General features: G+C 36.9%; 1 protein-coding gene across 1 annotated transcript in view; it reads left to right on the top strand.

Annotated features, from left to right (window-relative positions):
• The window catches only part of AMER2 (APC membrane recruitment protein 2), a 44,553-nt gene extending 29,515 nt beyond the window's left edge, over positions 1-15,038 (top strand). Inside the window, exon 2 of the mRNA XM_087966275.1 lies at positions 13,980-15,038. Within this exon, the coding sequence (XP_087822401.1) occupies positions 13,980-14,017 (38 nt within the window). The 3' untranslated portion in view covers positions 14,018-15,038. The remainder of the gene's footprint in view (positions 1-13,979) is intronic.
• Positions 15,039-15,552: the final 514 nt, after the last annotated feature.

Below are 15,552 nucleotides of genomic sequence, written 5' to 3'. Positions count from 1 at the left end.
TATACACACTCCCCCCGCCAACTACAATTAAATCTGGTTTGTTGTGACTCGTGAGCCATCAGTTTGTATTCAGAAATTTCACAATATTTTTTCCTGCTCGTTTTCAACTACTGTTTCAACTATATGTCCCCACTAAATTTTTTTACCGTATTATTGGCAGATGATAATTTGTAAAGGGAATCATTTTGACAAATTGTATTACATCATTTTTTAATAAGTTTGTGCACTCTTCTTCCACGAGTATATAATCTACTCTTTCTTCTGCCTCTTTGCACAATTTCTACTTTGAATCATTTGATGATTTTTCAATTTTGGCCTTGATTGCATTATTTTGAATTATTGATAGTTTATGGTTCATCACACAGTCAGCCAGATGTTCAGACTGGACTTGGCATTTTTAGCCAGCTATTGTTTATTATATACACAAAAATATGAAATCACAACTGTCAGTTCTTCAGCTGATGTTGGCTTTTCTATGCCTAGAGTTCTTTCCAAGAATTTGGAATGCCATAATGTATTGATATGATATACTATATGTCATCCAAGCAGTGTGGTCTTTTGTAGTTGACAGATGGAAATTATGTCCATGCACAGATTTTGTAATTAGTATTAATATTATAGTAGCACTAGAGATCAACAAGGCAATAAACTGTTCTTTAAATTGACATATAAGGAAAGTATGAAATTTTGGAAATTGTCATTATAACATAGCTGGAGGGACTATTTTAAATGTCTGCTTTACATAAAGGATTGACAACTCTCCCCCCTGTTCAATACAATATTTTACACCTTTAATAATTGTTATTTCCCAAATGGGAAATAAAGCTGGATCACAAAAGCATCAATAAAGGAAAAGGTTTTACTCAAGGGAGATACAAATATTATTATTATTTTACTGGTGGAACAATTATAGGACAGTTTTCAAACTGGAGTTTAATTTGAATGGAAGAAGATGGCTACAAGGAAAGGATGATACCTCTTATCTGTTTCTGTCTAGATAATTTGGACTCCAACTTCAGTTCTCTAAAGCTGAAAGAGACAGAAGTGGCAGTCCAACATAGCTGCAGGAGATGAATGACGGCAACATCATCCCTTCCTCCAACTGTTCTGTTCCACAACTATTCAATGACTGCTTTTAAGTGAAATTAAAGGAAGGTCTCTGAATACAATTATCAACCTCTCATCTCCTCATGTCACTCTAGCATGCCTCTCAACAGAACATAAAGTTGTGATTTTAATAGAAATCAGAAACAGAAGCAGCATTATGGCAAGAGGAAAAAAAACATCAGCTAGCTGCTTCTTTGGGGTTTGAATAAGAAAGAAACAGGAAGCAGCTCTTGTTGGCAAAATCACAATTTTTCCAGGGATGGGAAAGTACAATATGCCAGGAACAGGGATATTCCATTCTATTTTATATTCCTTTCAGGGCATCCACAAATGCTTGTTCTTAGAGACAGGATATTGGCCTAAATGAAAGACGAGGCTGCTTACTTCTGATTTACACAGATGTGAGAGAGTCACTGTGCAGAAACAAGACTAGTTTAATCCACATAAATTAAGAAGGAACAATCCTGGAAGAAAACCAAGGCCAAAATTTCTCCTACTGTACAAAGCTGCGGCCATTTCAGCTGCATTCTTGGATATAGTAAATCTATCTGGATTTTAGAAGTGCCATTTTAATTCTTTATTTCAAATACATGGTAGGATCAGCTCATAGGATGTATATGAGGACATATATGAAAAGAAGATTGTGAGAATGGGTGCTGGGCAAATGCAGGGATGAGAGATAGAAAATTTTTAAAAATCTAAATAGATTTCAGTGAAGAACTACAATTTATAAAGAAATCTAGACTAAAACATTATCCAAATAATCTTTGATTTATGACTCTTTGCTAAACAACTATTTGAAGTTTCAATAGACACCTCAAAAGGGATTTATGACCTGGATTAAATGTTCTGACATTGCTTCTCTCCTCCCACCCCCCATTTTGGCTGCAACCAGTTTCCATTTACGATTTACAATGATTTTGCTAGAAACCAGCGTTATTCTCTGGTTTCTGAAAATTGCCAGGCTCAATTATGGGCGTAAGTTGAGGTTACTTATATGTGCTAACTTCAGAACCTATTTCATTCCCCCACCCCCAAAATTGACACCCTTAGAATAACAGAGTTGAACAGAGCTCCCAATATCTGTTTCAACTAAATGGTTACTTTCATTTTTTTCTGTCTTGTACTATTTTTCTAGTCATAAAATCCATATATCATAATTTCACTGTTTTTCTAGTTTGTGCAAAAGGTCCAAAAGGGCTTTCCAATCAGCATTAAACTTAACATAGTATTTTTTTTTTTCTGTAATCAAGGCTGTCAGTTTAGCCCTCTCTGCCAGCCCTCTCTGCCAGTTGGCTCACTTCTGTGGAAGTCTCTGAACAACAACAATATCACAAGATATAAGGAGCTGGCTTTTTTAAGGTTTTAAGGCTGGAGCAAATGTCAATTTATTACATTTTGTTTTCAACAACAAAAGGACCTAACTAGCATTAAATGACCGACATAAAACACCCTGAAGAAATTCAGAGAGAAAAAGAGACTATTCCAGATTCACAGTTCAAAGCTCCTTATGAGTTGGATCCTAGAGAATCACTGATTAGAGATTCAGTGCCCCTCTCTACCTTTGTACTAACATGTGGCCAATTAGTTATCATGGCGAATTTTCATGTCCTCATGAAACACCTCACCCACAACATTATTCTTCAATCTTACCATTCTGCTCTGTTCTGCTGTTTGGGAACCAAGAGATTTAACAGATGGTTCCTGTCCAAAATGATTAGGGACGGTTAACCTGAAAGAGTTCCAGCTGGAAGACAAGCTTCAATTTAATCAAAGGCAGTCAGTTTTGAGGGATAGCATACCTCTCCCATAGGGAATAGCACACTGAGAACAAAGCTGGAGACTAAAATGTGTACCAGCCTGTGCGTCCAAGTATTTTGGCGAAAAAAATCCAGTTATCCCTAAAGAACCAAACAACAAGTAGAGATAACGACAGAATAGACAACAGAAGAAAATATCTATAGCCTAAAGTAGAATCCAGGTTCAGATGTAGGCCCTTTTCTGAAGGCCATTTCTGCTTGTGGTTTTTCCAAATGGCCAGCTCATGCCACAATTAAATCTTAGCTATTACGTATAACACTAATGTGGTAACTGTTACCTTTTAAGCTGTTCTGATATTTCCATGTTATTTTTCATTAAGTGCAGAGGGCATAGAATACTGGGTGCTTGTTGAGTTTGCCAACTAAATATTTGTCCTTGCTGATGTCCAAGCTGGTCAAATATTTTTTTTTTCTGCTCTCAGGTTTAATCTAAGATTACCCACTTTTCTTATCTTCTACAAAAAGGCTAGGTTTTTACCTAAACTTATTTTACTAAGGCAGCATTCATAGAACTCACACCTATCGATGTGCTGGTACCACCTCTCATAAGATAGAATATTGGGACCCCTGAGGAGCTGGAAATGAATTTCTGAATTGCTTAGTGGGTAGTCCACAAAATCTGCGATTGAGATTGACAAACAACAAACTCTTTTGCCCCCAGTGTGTTCCCCCACTCAGTAAGACACCTGTTGTCTGTTGTACACATAACACAGGACCTCAGGAAACTCATCAGGTAATTAAGTGACTATCTGACAATGGCAGCATGAAGAGTTTAGAGAGGGAACATCACAAGTGTGAGCGGATGGACCTTGAATAGTATCCTTCAACTGGGAATTTTTTATATTTTATTTTTGAAGGAAGAGAGAAGCAAAGAGGTGAGAATGAATGACTTAATTCCGAGTAGGCCAAAATGAAGTAGGATGGACTTTGGGAGGGAAAGGAAAATTTAGATGGGCAGAAGTTTCTGAAGAGCCATGAAAGAGTCAAATGATCTCTCTGTATCATAGGTATATTTAAAAAAAAGATTGAAAGATAAATATCAGGATCATACCTGAATAACACAGGAAACTCTATAATCTCTATGCACTTATGGGATGTTAAACAAAAGGTAGATAGAGACAGACAGAGGTGGATGTTACATGTTGTCCTGTATCTCAACCTTTCCTGCTGTTAGTTAAATGAATCTTCGTGTTTAAGAGGTAAACACAACTTCAAAATAGACTGGGCAGGCTTTTCAATTCCAATACCCTGATTTTGTTATAATGGATGTGTTTGGATGAGATGTGTGTCCACAATTAGCAGATTTAGGGGGCGTGCATAAGTGCACCAACGTGCCTACCGTCCCTGTCCTATTGTTTCTTTTTATTTCTCTTATATGTATCCATTTCATGTATTCATAACTATGTTTATACTTATACCTGTTATCTTATAATTGGTTGACAAATAAATAAATAAATAAATTTGATTTTGACTAATCAGCCTAATTTTCTGGACGCTTGAAATTTTCTATTCCTGAAAGATACTGAACCATAAACCAACTTCCTGTGTATATAGTTCATACAACATTCTAAGTTAAAATGAGGATGGTTAATTTATGGTTCAGTGTATTATGTGAATTATAGCCTATATTTGCTTTGGTTTCAGTATTTATTTTACTGAAATTCACACCCCTTTCCCCTGTACTGTTGGTGTTTTTACTGCTGATATCATTTTAATATCATTGCTCTATTTATTATGAATTTACAGTGTTTTACTCCTTTTTTTAAAAAAACAAACAAGTTTATGATAACAGTTGTAATGAATACAATAAAGTCTAAACAGTTGAAAACATCAAACAAAATCAATCAAATTATTATTTTAGGCACCAACAAAATCAAGGAAAGATTTGTACAGATGAGTAAGTTTCAATTTTTATTAAAAATACTCCCCTACAAAGAATATCTTCTCAGTGAATATCAGCAATCTATAATCAGTAGAACCTACATCTGTGCTTGGCCTGATCGAGCTGTAGGACAAATTCCAACCTAGAGCACATGTCACAGAGAGCCATAAAAGAATCCACATATACCTTCAAAATCTATATTCTCCTGTATGGCTTAAGAGAAGGATTGCTGGTCACATAGACAACTCATCATATCCGGGATTCTGGTTCCAGGATACCAGGTTTCCCACAAGAAACTTCTGCATATGTCTGTGAAGCAACAGGAATTGAGAGGCTGGTTGCTTCTGATGTTAAAGAACAAATTCTAAGATCAGCGATTTTAAGACGCCTGATTATGGGGAGTTAGGTAGTTCAAGGCAAGGATAAATTTCACAGGGATTTCACAGTTCAGAGACTAGCCATTATGGACTTTGCTCTCTCCCTCTGGGTATAGACTTGTGTCCTGTTAAGCAGAACTGTGTATTTTAACTTCCTTAGTTTTTCATCTATTGATTCTAGTTGCTAATTTTGTTAAGCAACAGGGATTTTTTTTAAAAAAATCATGCGACCAAGTTACCTGCAGGATCCTTTTCACACCATTACACCAGCCTGTCTCACCTGATCATATAGACCCCATCAATTTTTTTAAAAAATCAATTGCTGGAAGAGTGCCTCCTTCGCTGTTCCCCCGGCAGTTTGGAATATTTTTCACCCAGAGTTGATACGGGACCCCACTCTCCCTTGACCTTTCAGGAGTATCTGAAGCACTTGCTTGGTGTCAAAGATGGATACACAACCTTGGGGATAGGTTAGCACAGGGGTCGGCAACCTTAAACACTCAAAGAGCACAAAGGTCATAACCGGAAGCCCCCCTGTTCAATTCTGGAGCTGTCCAGAAGTCCGATTCCCCCACCACAGTGTCTCCTCTTAGCACGGTGTCCTTTTTCCCCTACTTGTCCTAACTGAAAGCCCTATCAATTGTGGATCCAACCGGAAAACCCACCCCTTACCATAGAGTCTCCTCCTGGCACGCCGTGCTTCCCCCCACCCCTCCTTAACCGGAAGCTGCTCTCAAAATTGTGGCACTGACTGGTGACAGGGAGCTGCAGCAGAGAGATGAAAGAGGCACATGCAGCTCCAGAGCCGCGGGTTGCTGACCTCTGGGTTAGCACCTTGAAATCCCTCCCCTCTACCTTTTTAACATTAATTATTCTATTTTTGTTTTAACTGAATCTTAGTGAGATATAAAATTTATATGTTTTTTATGTTTTTAGTTGTACACTGCCCAGAATTGCTCTGGGAGTGAGATAGGCAGTTTCTCAATTTCATGTTTATTATTTATTACATTTATTTGCCACCCATCTCGTTTCTAACGATTCTAGGTGGCTTACAGCAATATATACATATGATATGAGGTAGCAGTGAACATGCAATCAATGCCCTACCCCCTTTTGTTTACAAGAATTGGATTAAATACAGGACTGTAGGAGATGACAAGGCTGAGCCTGAGAGAGAGGTCAACAGTCCTGAGTCCCTTCACACCCAAAAGAGATCAAAGTCCAGCCCACCTTGAATTCCACTGACTCTTATCTACCACCAATTTGTTTGGACTGCTAATAGTTCAGATTCTTGTAGAGAGCTTAAGCTTGCAAAAAATCTTTATATCTGTTTGAACTGCCTAGATCTTCTGATTTCCCTGGCACTTGATAAGAGCAGGGCTTAAACACACAGTTGCTGCTCTCTCTTGGGCTTTTGGGACCACTCCTGTGGACATCCAGCTGCCAATGTGAAAAATAAATTTCTCCAGTTTTTTTTAAAAAAAGACAGGTATACATTGTTGTCTTAAAAGGATTTAGCAGTTTGAGAAGCAATGACAGGCCTGATGTTTTAAATAATACCCACTAACTTCCAAAGTTTAATATTAATAATAAATAGCCCAAAGATCATTGCAGCACCAAATTTTACAAGAGCTTTGTATCCTTATATGAGCTTTTATGAGTTTGGGACTAGTTTTTATTTTTTAAAAAGCATTTGTAGTGTTTAAAAATTGTATGAAATCAGTCATCCGTCTTCTGCTTGATAAAGTTATGTATGGTTGCTCTAGATGACTAGTAATGCAATGTTATAAATAGCCCATCATAATTTCAATAGTGGTTAATTCCACCAATGAAGGAGAAGGCAACCCATATACACGGAAGCAAATTTGCATTTCTCCCACAGTGCTGGATCTGCTTAATATTCTGTGGACGTGTCTTTGATAGAGTACGTGCCTGATCTGAACACCAGCAACTGCTATTATTATTTCTATCAGAAGGTGGCAGTAAAAAAACACAACTTCACCTTGCCTGTTAGCTATACTAAGCATTCTTGCTCAACAAAAGCCTTTTACCTGAATTTGGCTTTATATGCAGTGTTGACAAATCACAAGTAGAATCAGTTCATGGTGAAAAAATAGATCTGGGAAGCCTTCTGACAGACATTAATCTATGATCTGTCAGAAAGAGAGACCAAGTCTAGTTGGACTGGGGACCACTAGTCCCAAGATTATAAAATTTGGCCACTCCAAAATAACAACTATAAAAGTACAAACAAATTTGCACTTTGCTCCTACTTTCCTCTGGAGAAAACTTCTTTCCATGGGAAATTCATTCAGTTAAAAAGAAAAGAAAATACAGTCAACATATTTTCATTTTTTTGAGCTATATACATATTTTTAAATATTTTACAAACATTCCCAGTACCCCAAAATCTCTCTACCTATCTATTGTGGCCTTCAATAAGAAAAAATGGCATTTCTTCAAAAGACAGTCCTTGGACTGTAAAAGATTGTCTGTGAAGGTTTAAGGGAAATTCTTCCAGAGCTATTTTCTGAAGATGTAAAAGATATGCCTGCCTCTGAGCTACCAGGCAGCCCCATGTAAGATTGACAAATCACAAGTTCAATTCCTGGTAACACATCTCTGGATTTTTCTTAGTGGATTTCCACTGAGTTTTACAACACTTTTTTTCAACTCATGGTCTAGCCTACATTCAGTCAATGGCCAGGAAAAGGAGTGCTTATTTGAGAAACTGGATTCCTAGGTTATGAACAAGTCATGAAGAAGTTTCTTCCCTTGAACAGGACCTACAAGACCATCTCTGATGCTTTGCAGAGAAGTTCTAGCTGGACTTTTCAGAACTCAGTTTGTAAAGTCTCTTTTTCTTATCTTGGATGTATTATATCTTCATTTTCTTGCAATAGAAGTTTCCGTTATATTTTGTTTTGTTGTAAAGACACTGGAGGTTGGAAATATTCAATAGTATACACCAGGGGTGTCAAATTGGTGGCCGGCGGGCTGGATGCATCACATGCAGGCCACGCCCACCTCAGCTCTGGGAAGGAAAAAACTTCACGAAATGTCATGTGACAGCAATGTGACGTGGCAACTTTGACACCCGTGGTATACACATTTAATTCTTCTTTTTCTTGTGCCACATCCATCATGTTGGTGATCCTATTTTTATCAACAGCTGCACGAAAAAGTGCTGCTGAGTTTTGTCTAAACCAGTTCCTTAGATTTTGAAGCCATGTTGTTCTTCTTCTGCCTGGACCTCCTTTGCCTTCAGTTTTCCCCTGGAGGATTAAGTGAAGTATGCTGTATTTTTCCAGGTGTCGTATCACATGTCCAAAATAATTCTAACTTTTGCTTTTTTATGGTTTTGATGATTTCCCTTGTCTTTCCCAGGTGGCTTATCACCTCCTCATTTCTGATTTTGTCAACCCAGCTTTTATGTAACAGCCACCTGTAAATCCACATTTCAAATGCTTTCAAAATCACATTTAATGCATAATAATAATTATAATAATAACCACAACAACAGCTATCCTATTGAAAGAACACACTTATGATAGGCCGCTGCAGTGGGGCTCCACTGGGGAATGAAGGAATTGGTGTATTCTAAGTTCAGGCTCCCCCAGTGCACAGCAGGTTGCATTAAATTGTCAACTACTACCCTCACTCAGAATCCTTGTGGGCTGAAAGAGAGAATGAGGGCATTAAAGGCAATGTATATGGGAAGTACTGGCAATGAAAGGAAAACTACTTTGCCTGAGGCCATTTCCCATTCATCAAAAATTATGTCAGTTTGGTAAGGGTATACTGAGCAGATGTGCCAAATCACATTTTATTTAACTAAAACAAAGACTATGACATTTTATTATATTTTTTCCACCCGGCAAATGAAATGCATGCTGCTGCTGCTCTTTTCTTCCACCCCAATTTTGAGGTGGCACATGAGAACAAGGACCTTGGAAAGCCTCTGGTCCTACGCTCTGTCCAGGGCCAGAATCCACTATTGCTGCTTCCAAAACAGATCCAGCCACTCTTTAAAGACCTCCAGTGAAAGAGAAGTGTAACTTTTAGAGGCAATCTGTACATTATAACAACTCTTTACTGTCAGGAACTTCCCCCCCCTGATGTTCAGCTGAAGTCTATTTCTGAACAATTTAAACCCACTGTTTCTTGTCCTATCTTCTGAAACATCCTTAAACAACCCTGCCCCATTTTCTACATGATACCGAATTTTTCCATGTATAAGATGCTACTTTTTCTTTAAAATATTTACTTGAAAATTGAGGTGCATCTTATGCACAGGAGGCCAAGGAGAAGGCTGCACATGCCGGATGAGCCTCTATCTCAGGGGTGTCCAACCTTGGCAACTTTAAGACTTGTGGACTTCAACTCCCAGAATTCCTCAGCCAGCAAAGCTGGCTGAGGAATTCTGGGAGTTGAAGTCCACAAGTCTTAAAGTTGCCAAGGTTGGACACCCTTGCTCTATCTTATATGCAGCTCTATCACTCCTCTCTATTGTACTTGTCACTTGTCATCACATTGCCACTCTAGATTTCATCTCCATTGTTCCTGTGATGCATTTCCTGTTCTTGTTGTATTACTCACTCTAACAAGATGGCTTCTGCACTGTGATGGCTTATAGCAAGGCTGTCAAACTTGCGGTCCATGGGCTGGATGCTTCATGTATTGGCCCCGCCCCTGCCCAGCTTAGCAAAGGGGTCCCAATATGTCACGTGACGTCGCCATGACGCCCCGAGCTTGACCCCCTGGCTTATAATGTGCTCACTACAAGAAACTACGTGAAACATGGGGGCATCTTATACATGGGAGTGTCTTATATATGGAAAATACAGTAGTCCTTAAGATACTTGATGACAGAGATCGTATTTCCCCAGTCCATTTTTTTCCAGGCTAAATATGTGCAATTCCCTCAACAATTAGTCAACAATTTAAATTTTTTATTATATTTATGAAATTATATCATATCATATTTATTATAAAATCTGACCAGCTCAAGATTGACTCAGCCTTCCATCCTTCCGAGGTCGATAAAATGAGGACCCAGATTGTTGGGGGCAATATGCTGACTTTGTAAACCGCTTAGAGAGGGTTGTAAAATACTATAAAGCGGTATATAAGTCTAAGTGCTATTGCTAGTGATATCATCTGGACAAATACATTGTCCAGAACAGGACATAATATTCTAAATATGATCTCCCTAACACAGAATAAAGAGGAACAATGATATTTCTTGATCTCGATACCATATTGCATTTCTGTTGGTACTACATTGCATCTCTGTGGCTGAAGCCTATGATTGCAAAAGTTTTCAGAAGTTTTCGACTTACTTGTACTTTCTTTAATTTGAAGATTTCTAGCCATGAGTTCCTGCCTATCACTTTGTTTTTGAAATTAGGTGACTTGAATTTAGTGTGCATATACATTAGATTCTGCAGTATCTGAAAACTCAGTGTTACGTAATCTCTTCCTCCCAAAGTTACTTCTACGTAATCTCTTCAATAAGCAATTCCCAATTGGCTGGTATCACATCTAGGAGAGCAAATTCATTATTTCTTCTTCAAACTTTTGTAAAATGAATCAGGCAGCAAAACCACCATGCAATCTTGCCCGAGATAGCTTTCTAACAAATGTCTGGGTAACTGAATTATCTCATCTTTGTCCAAAGATGCTTTTTAAAGAGGCAACTCAACTTTCTTGGTTTTTCTTTCTTCTGAGAAGCGAAACATCTTCAAAGAAAAAACAGAAAGCCCAGTTGCCTCTTGAAAAAGCACCTTTAGGATAACCATGACCTGAGTGACTGAGAACCTCCATAGATATCCCATCTTTGCAATGTCTTTTCTCTTTAAAATTCTGAAATCTTACATGGGAGAGCATCATCCAGACCTTCTGCCTAGCCTGACAGTATATAGCACAATCTAGACAGTGATATCGTTGTCTTTGTTGTTTCCCCTTCTTTATATTCTTTATATTCTTATCCAAATGCTCTTAACTGGATTCTTAATGCCCAAATCCTTACATCCCAAGATCTGTATGGACTTCCTTCACAAGTTCATACATACCATTCATTTATGATATCCTACATTTTCACCGTCTTTTAATAATAAAACACAGGGCTGCTTTAATAGCAAAGGACTAGCTGAGTTTTCCCTGAGAGCTTACAGGCTAGGAAAAGAAAATATTTTCAGTGGAAATTATTAATTCATAAAAAGGAAACTATGATGGCATCTCTTTATAAGTGAAGCACTGTCTCTTTTACGTAGAATTGCTGATATTTTCACAAGGGAAATTGGGCTTCAGCCATAAAAAGAATACAGAAAGTAAAACAATGCCCATATTCTCTCAGTTACAATGATTCCTATGTGTAGAGAAAACCCTTTGTTCAAGCATAAATTATGCATTCATTTCACCAATGTGATCTTATCTAGAACATTTGACTGGCTGACCCTGATATTCTTTTGAAGGGGTCTCTTTCTATACTTGCAATCATGTCACACTTAAAATCATACATAATTCCAAAGTTATTGTTCACTTATCACTTCTCATCCCTTGTAATTGATGAATTGTGACTGACAGGGATCTTTTAATCAAATTTTGGAAGAATACATACAGTAGGGACATTCTACATGAATGGATGGCATAGTAATGATAGTATTTGGATTATTATATTTTGATTATTATTTACATTGAATAATTGAATGCGTTCTGCAATTTTTATAATTATCATTATATTGCACTCAATTTATTATAACCCTAGGATACCATTTTCTATAATAATTTATTTGAAAAGAGAATTAAGGAGAAAAAGATCCACTTTTAATGATTATTTGGGCTTTTACCAGCTTGCCCCTTGAACTGCTTTTTCCAAAACCACAGTATCAACACATCATAGGCTTATTGTTAAAACATTTATGTGACATTTGTATTTTACATGATTTCATCATCTATCTGCAAAAATAACATACAGACCTCAGCAGGGTCAACAGCCTGAGAAGGTGTTTCTATTTTTGAATGGTAGAATAAAGGCTCATATTATTTAGAAAGCAAATGTGAAATGAAGATAAAATCATCATCACTGTTAAAATATTTAAACAGAAAGCACACTTTATGATTCTTTCTCTTTTTTATACTGCTGTCCACAAGAAGTTTTTAAAAACAGGACAGAAGAAAACTTCAAAGTAGATCCAAGGAGTTCAGATGAATGGCTGTCAGCATCGTGCTCAGGGATGCCAGCTTCAAAGCTGGCTTTTGTAGTTTTCAAGGGGAGGAATCAGCTGCCTCTTATGTTCATCTTTTACTGTGGATGAATAGAACAGTTGTGTTCTCTGGCTGGTAAGCACTCCATCCCTTTCATGAACAAATTTTTAAAGGAACAAATTTCATGTAAGAAATTAGCTCAAGGTGGACTGTTTCTAAATCCAAATTTTAAATGAATTGAACTTTCATTCTTCCTACAAGGTAGTCCCATATATGTCTTCTCACAAGCAGACTTGCTCTAAACCTTATTCCCAGCTGAGCACATGTATGCATTCTTCCTTGACCGAGTGCCCTTCAATTATATTGTGCCAGGAGTCCCTAGTCAGCATGAAACAAGAGAGATGAAATTATACTCCTGCACTCTAGAGAACATCAAGAAATCTGATAAGTTGGCAGATTCATTCCTCATTTGAGGGTGATCTAGCTTAAATAAAGTTCTCAAAATGCAAATAAGATTGGTAACATTCATTATAGTTCATAGCTTGGTTGTTGCCTCTATCAAGCCAGTAGGGTTTTCATGAAGCAGAAAAATAATCAGGATTGCCCTCCGTGTTACTGTGTTATACCATGTTGTTTCACAGGACATCTGTGGTTAACTACCTTATTGAGCATCAGAGTTTACTTACTGTTTCTTGCAAATATACTCAGGTGATATCAAAGACGAATAAGGTTGTTTAATGAATTAAACAGTGTAAATGAATTAAACAGTGTAAAAAAGACTTAAAATGGAGTGGACCATCTCCAAAAACTATTCTTCATATTCTTTTATATTACATTCCTCTGTAGTTCTTTAAAAAAAACTTACCAATTCTCACAAATAATAAATAGATAGACAAAGCTATTTGCTGTTAGGCTCTGAACTATGGAGGCTCTATAAGCAACAGGCTGCACATTGACAATTGCTGGGGATGAATCAAACTAGACATTGATTCAGAAATATTCATTCTATTCTGGTACTTAGAAAAAGTTTAATTATTCTATTAATTCTAAATCCAACTCTCCAGAAGTGTTGACGGTACATCTTGCGGCATTTTCAGCCAGCATGAATGAACAAACTTGATTGCACAATCCCGATGTCTGCCCGTTTGATTTCCATAATAGTTAAAAGTGAAATAATTGTTTGCCACTTCTAGAACAATAAATTTGGTTAAAATGAGCCTTGCTACCCTTGAATTATTTGAAAAAAACTTAAATATTGCAAAATATTAGTAGGCCTTCAGTGACTTTCTTCTAAAGAGCCCCAAATCTTGGCATTTTTCACTGTTTAAAGAGTAAGGTGAGATGAATATGAATAATGTTTAGAGATGCTACTGGGCAGAAATTAAACTGGTCTTCCCAGAAAACCTTTTGTTCAGCCTCTTCATTATGGAGGTTCATTTTGACACGAGGTAGTAGCTTTTGAATCCCATTTAGGAATCAAAAGAGAAAATTTCTAGGCTTCATCTGTTTAAGAATACTTGACTTATCAGCTGAAAGATTATCTATAATGTCTCTCTCACGAACTCCTTTCTCTCTTTTTTCTAGGGAAGAATCAAACAAAAAAAGATGAAGCAAAATGGTAGCAAAATATGAGAACAATACGCAACACATTAAAGCAAATATCTGTCTTGCTCTGCTTGCTGAGAAGTATGATACTTGAACATGAATAACCCCCTTGAACACTTTCTTTTATTCAAAAGTTCAAAGTCTTAGTGACTTCTATTGCCCTCATCTCTGCTAGAGGTTTAATCTCAAAAAGTTTACACAAAATGTCCTAGCAAATCTTAAAGCAGGATTTGTGTATATTGCTAAACCACAATGAATTCAGCTATTGTGTTTGTAAACATTTGCTGACATTTGAAATGGAAGAACAAGTTAAAGAGTGTATGATAATATGAGCTAAGAATTTTGGTTATAATATATGGATGGATCAATGGAAGAGAATGTGCTTAAAGGACTGAAATTCACATTATGTTACAATTTAAGAGAAAACTTTTACAAAAGGATGCACTGTTGGTATATGGCACCAGAGAAATTATCTAACATGTGTAAAGGTAATTCTAATCATGCCGGAAATGTGGAAAACATGAAGAATCATTTTAACATGCATGAAAAACTTGTGAAAAAGCAAAAACATATTGAATACAAATAGATATAATGATACAAAAATAGTAAAGATTAATATTCAGATGAAACCATTTTTTTGGGGACTTGTGGATAGCTAATTAGAAAAGACTTACGGAAGATTGCTTTTTGTACACGGTACAAAAAGTGAGACTATTGCATTCATGAAGTTGGAAAAATGCTGTAGTCCTACAATGAAGGATTAGATTGTGAAGAAGATAGAATTTGCAGAAATGTCAAAACTGTCCTTTCATCAGGGATAGGTCAACAAGTAGTTTTATTAAAAGCTGGAAACCTCTGTTGGACTTTTTGCTGGAAATGGGGAAAAAATAAATTGGTGACTTGTGGATTTGCTGGTTAAAAAGGGTTGAATTTGGGGGGGAAAGAAGGTATGATGTATCTTTAAAGAGGGAGGAGAAATATTAAGTTTGTAATTGCTGCAAAGAAAATTAAAACTTGCTTCTTTATATATCTGTCCTTTTTAATTTTACTTGTAATATTTTCCATACCTTTAAAAATATTTTTTCACTTTTACTTTTAATTCATGTTTATCTTTTATTTCTGTGTAATTTTTAAATAAAAATATTTAGAGTAAAAGAAATAAGGAGTGACTAGATAGCTAAAAATCAACAGGCATGGTACCTAATCAATCAATCAATCAGGATAGAAAAGACTCACTTGTGTCTGTTGTATGCAAAAGAGCTAAGAAATATTTGTTCCAAAATTAAATTGCATTTCTTGTCTGAAATGAGGATTTCCAATTTAAATCTGAATAACCAGAGGTGGTATTCAGCAGGTTCTGACCAGTTCTGGAGAACCGGTAGCGGAAATTTTGAGTAGTTCGGAGAACCGGCAAATACCACCTCTGACTGGCCCTGCCCCCATCTATTCTCTGCCTCCCAAGTCCCAGGTGATCGACTGGTTCTTCTTTTGTTGCCCTGCACAGGAGAACGGAGCTGGAAAGCAGGTTAGTGGGGTGGGGAGGGAATGGGAT

This window comes from Notechis scutatus, chromosome 5 (assembly GCF_049901735.1).
Source record: "Notechis scutatus isolate UNSWTSFEM ecotype Mainland chromosome 5, rNotScu1.2, whole genome shotgun sequence".
Classification (NCBI taxonomy): domain Eukaryota; kingdom Metazoa; phylum Chordata; class Lepidosauria; order Squamata; family Elapidae; genus Notechis; species Notechis scutatus.
The sequence above is the reverse complement of the archived record's forward strand: the minus strand, read 5'-3'. Positions and strand labels throughout refer to the sequence as shown.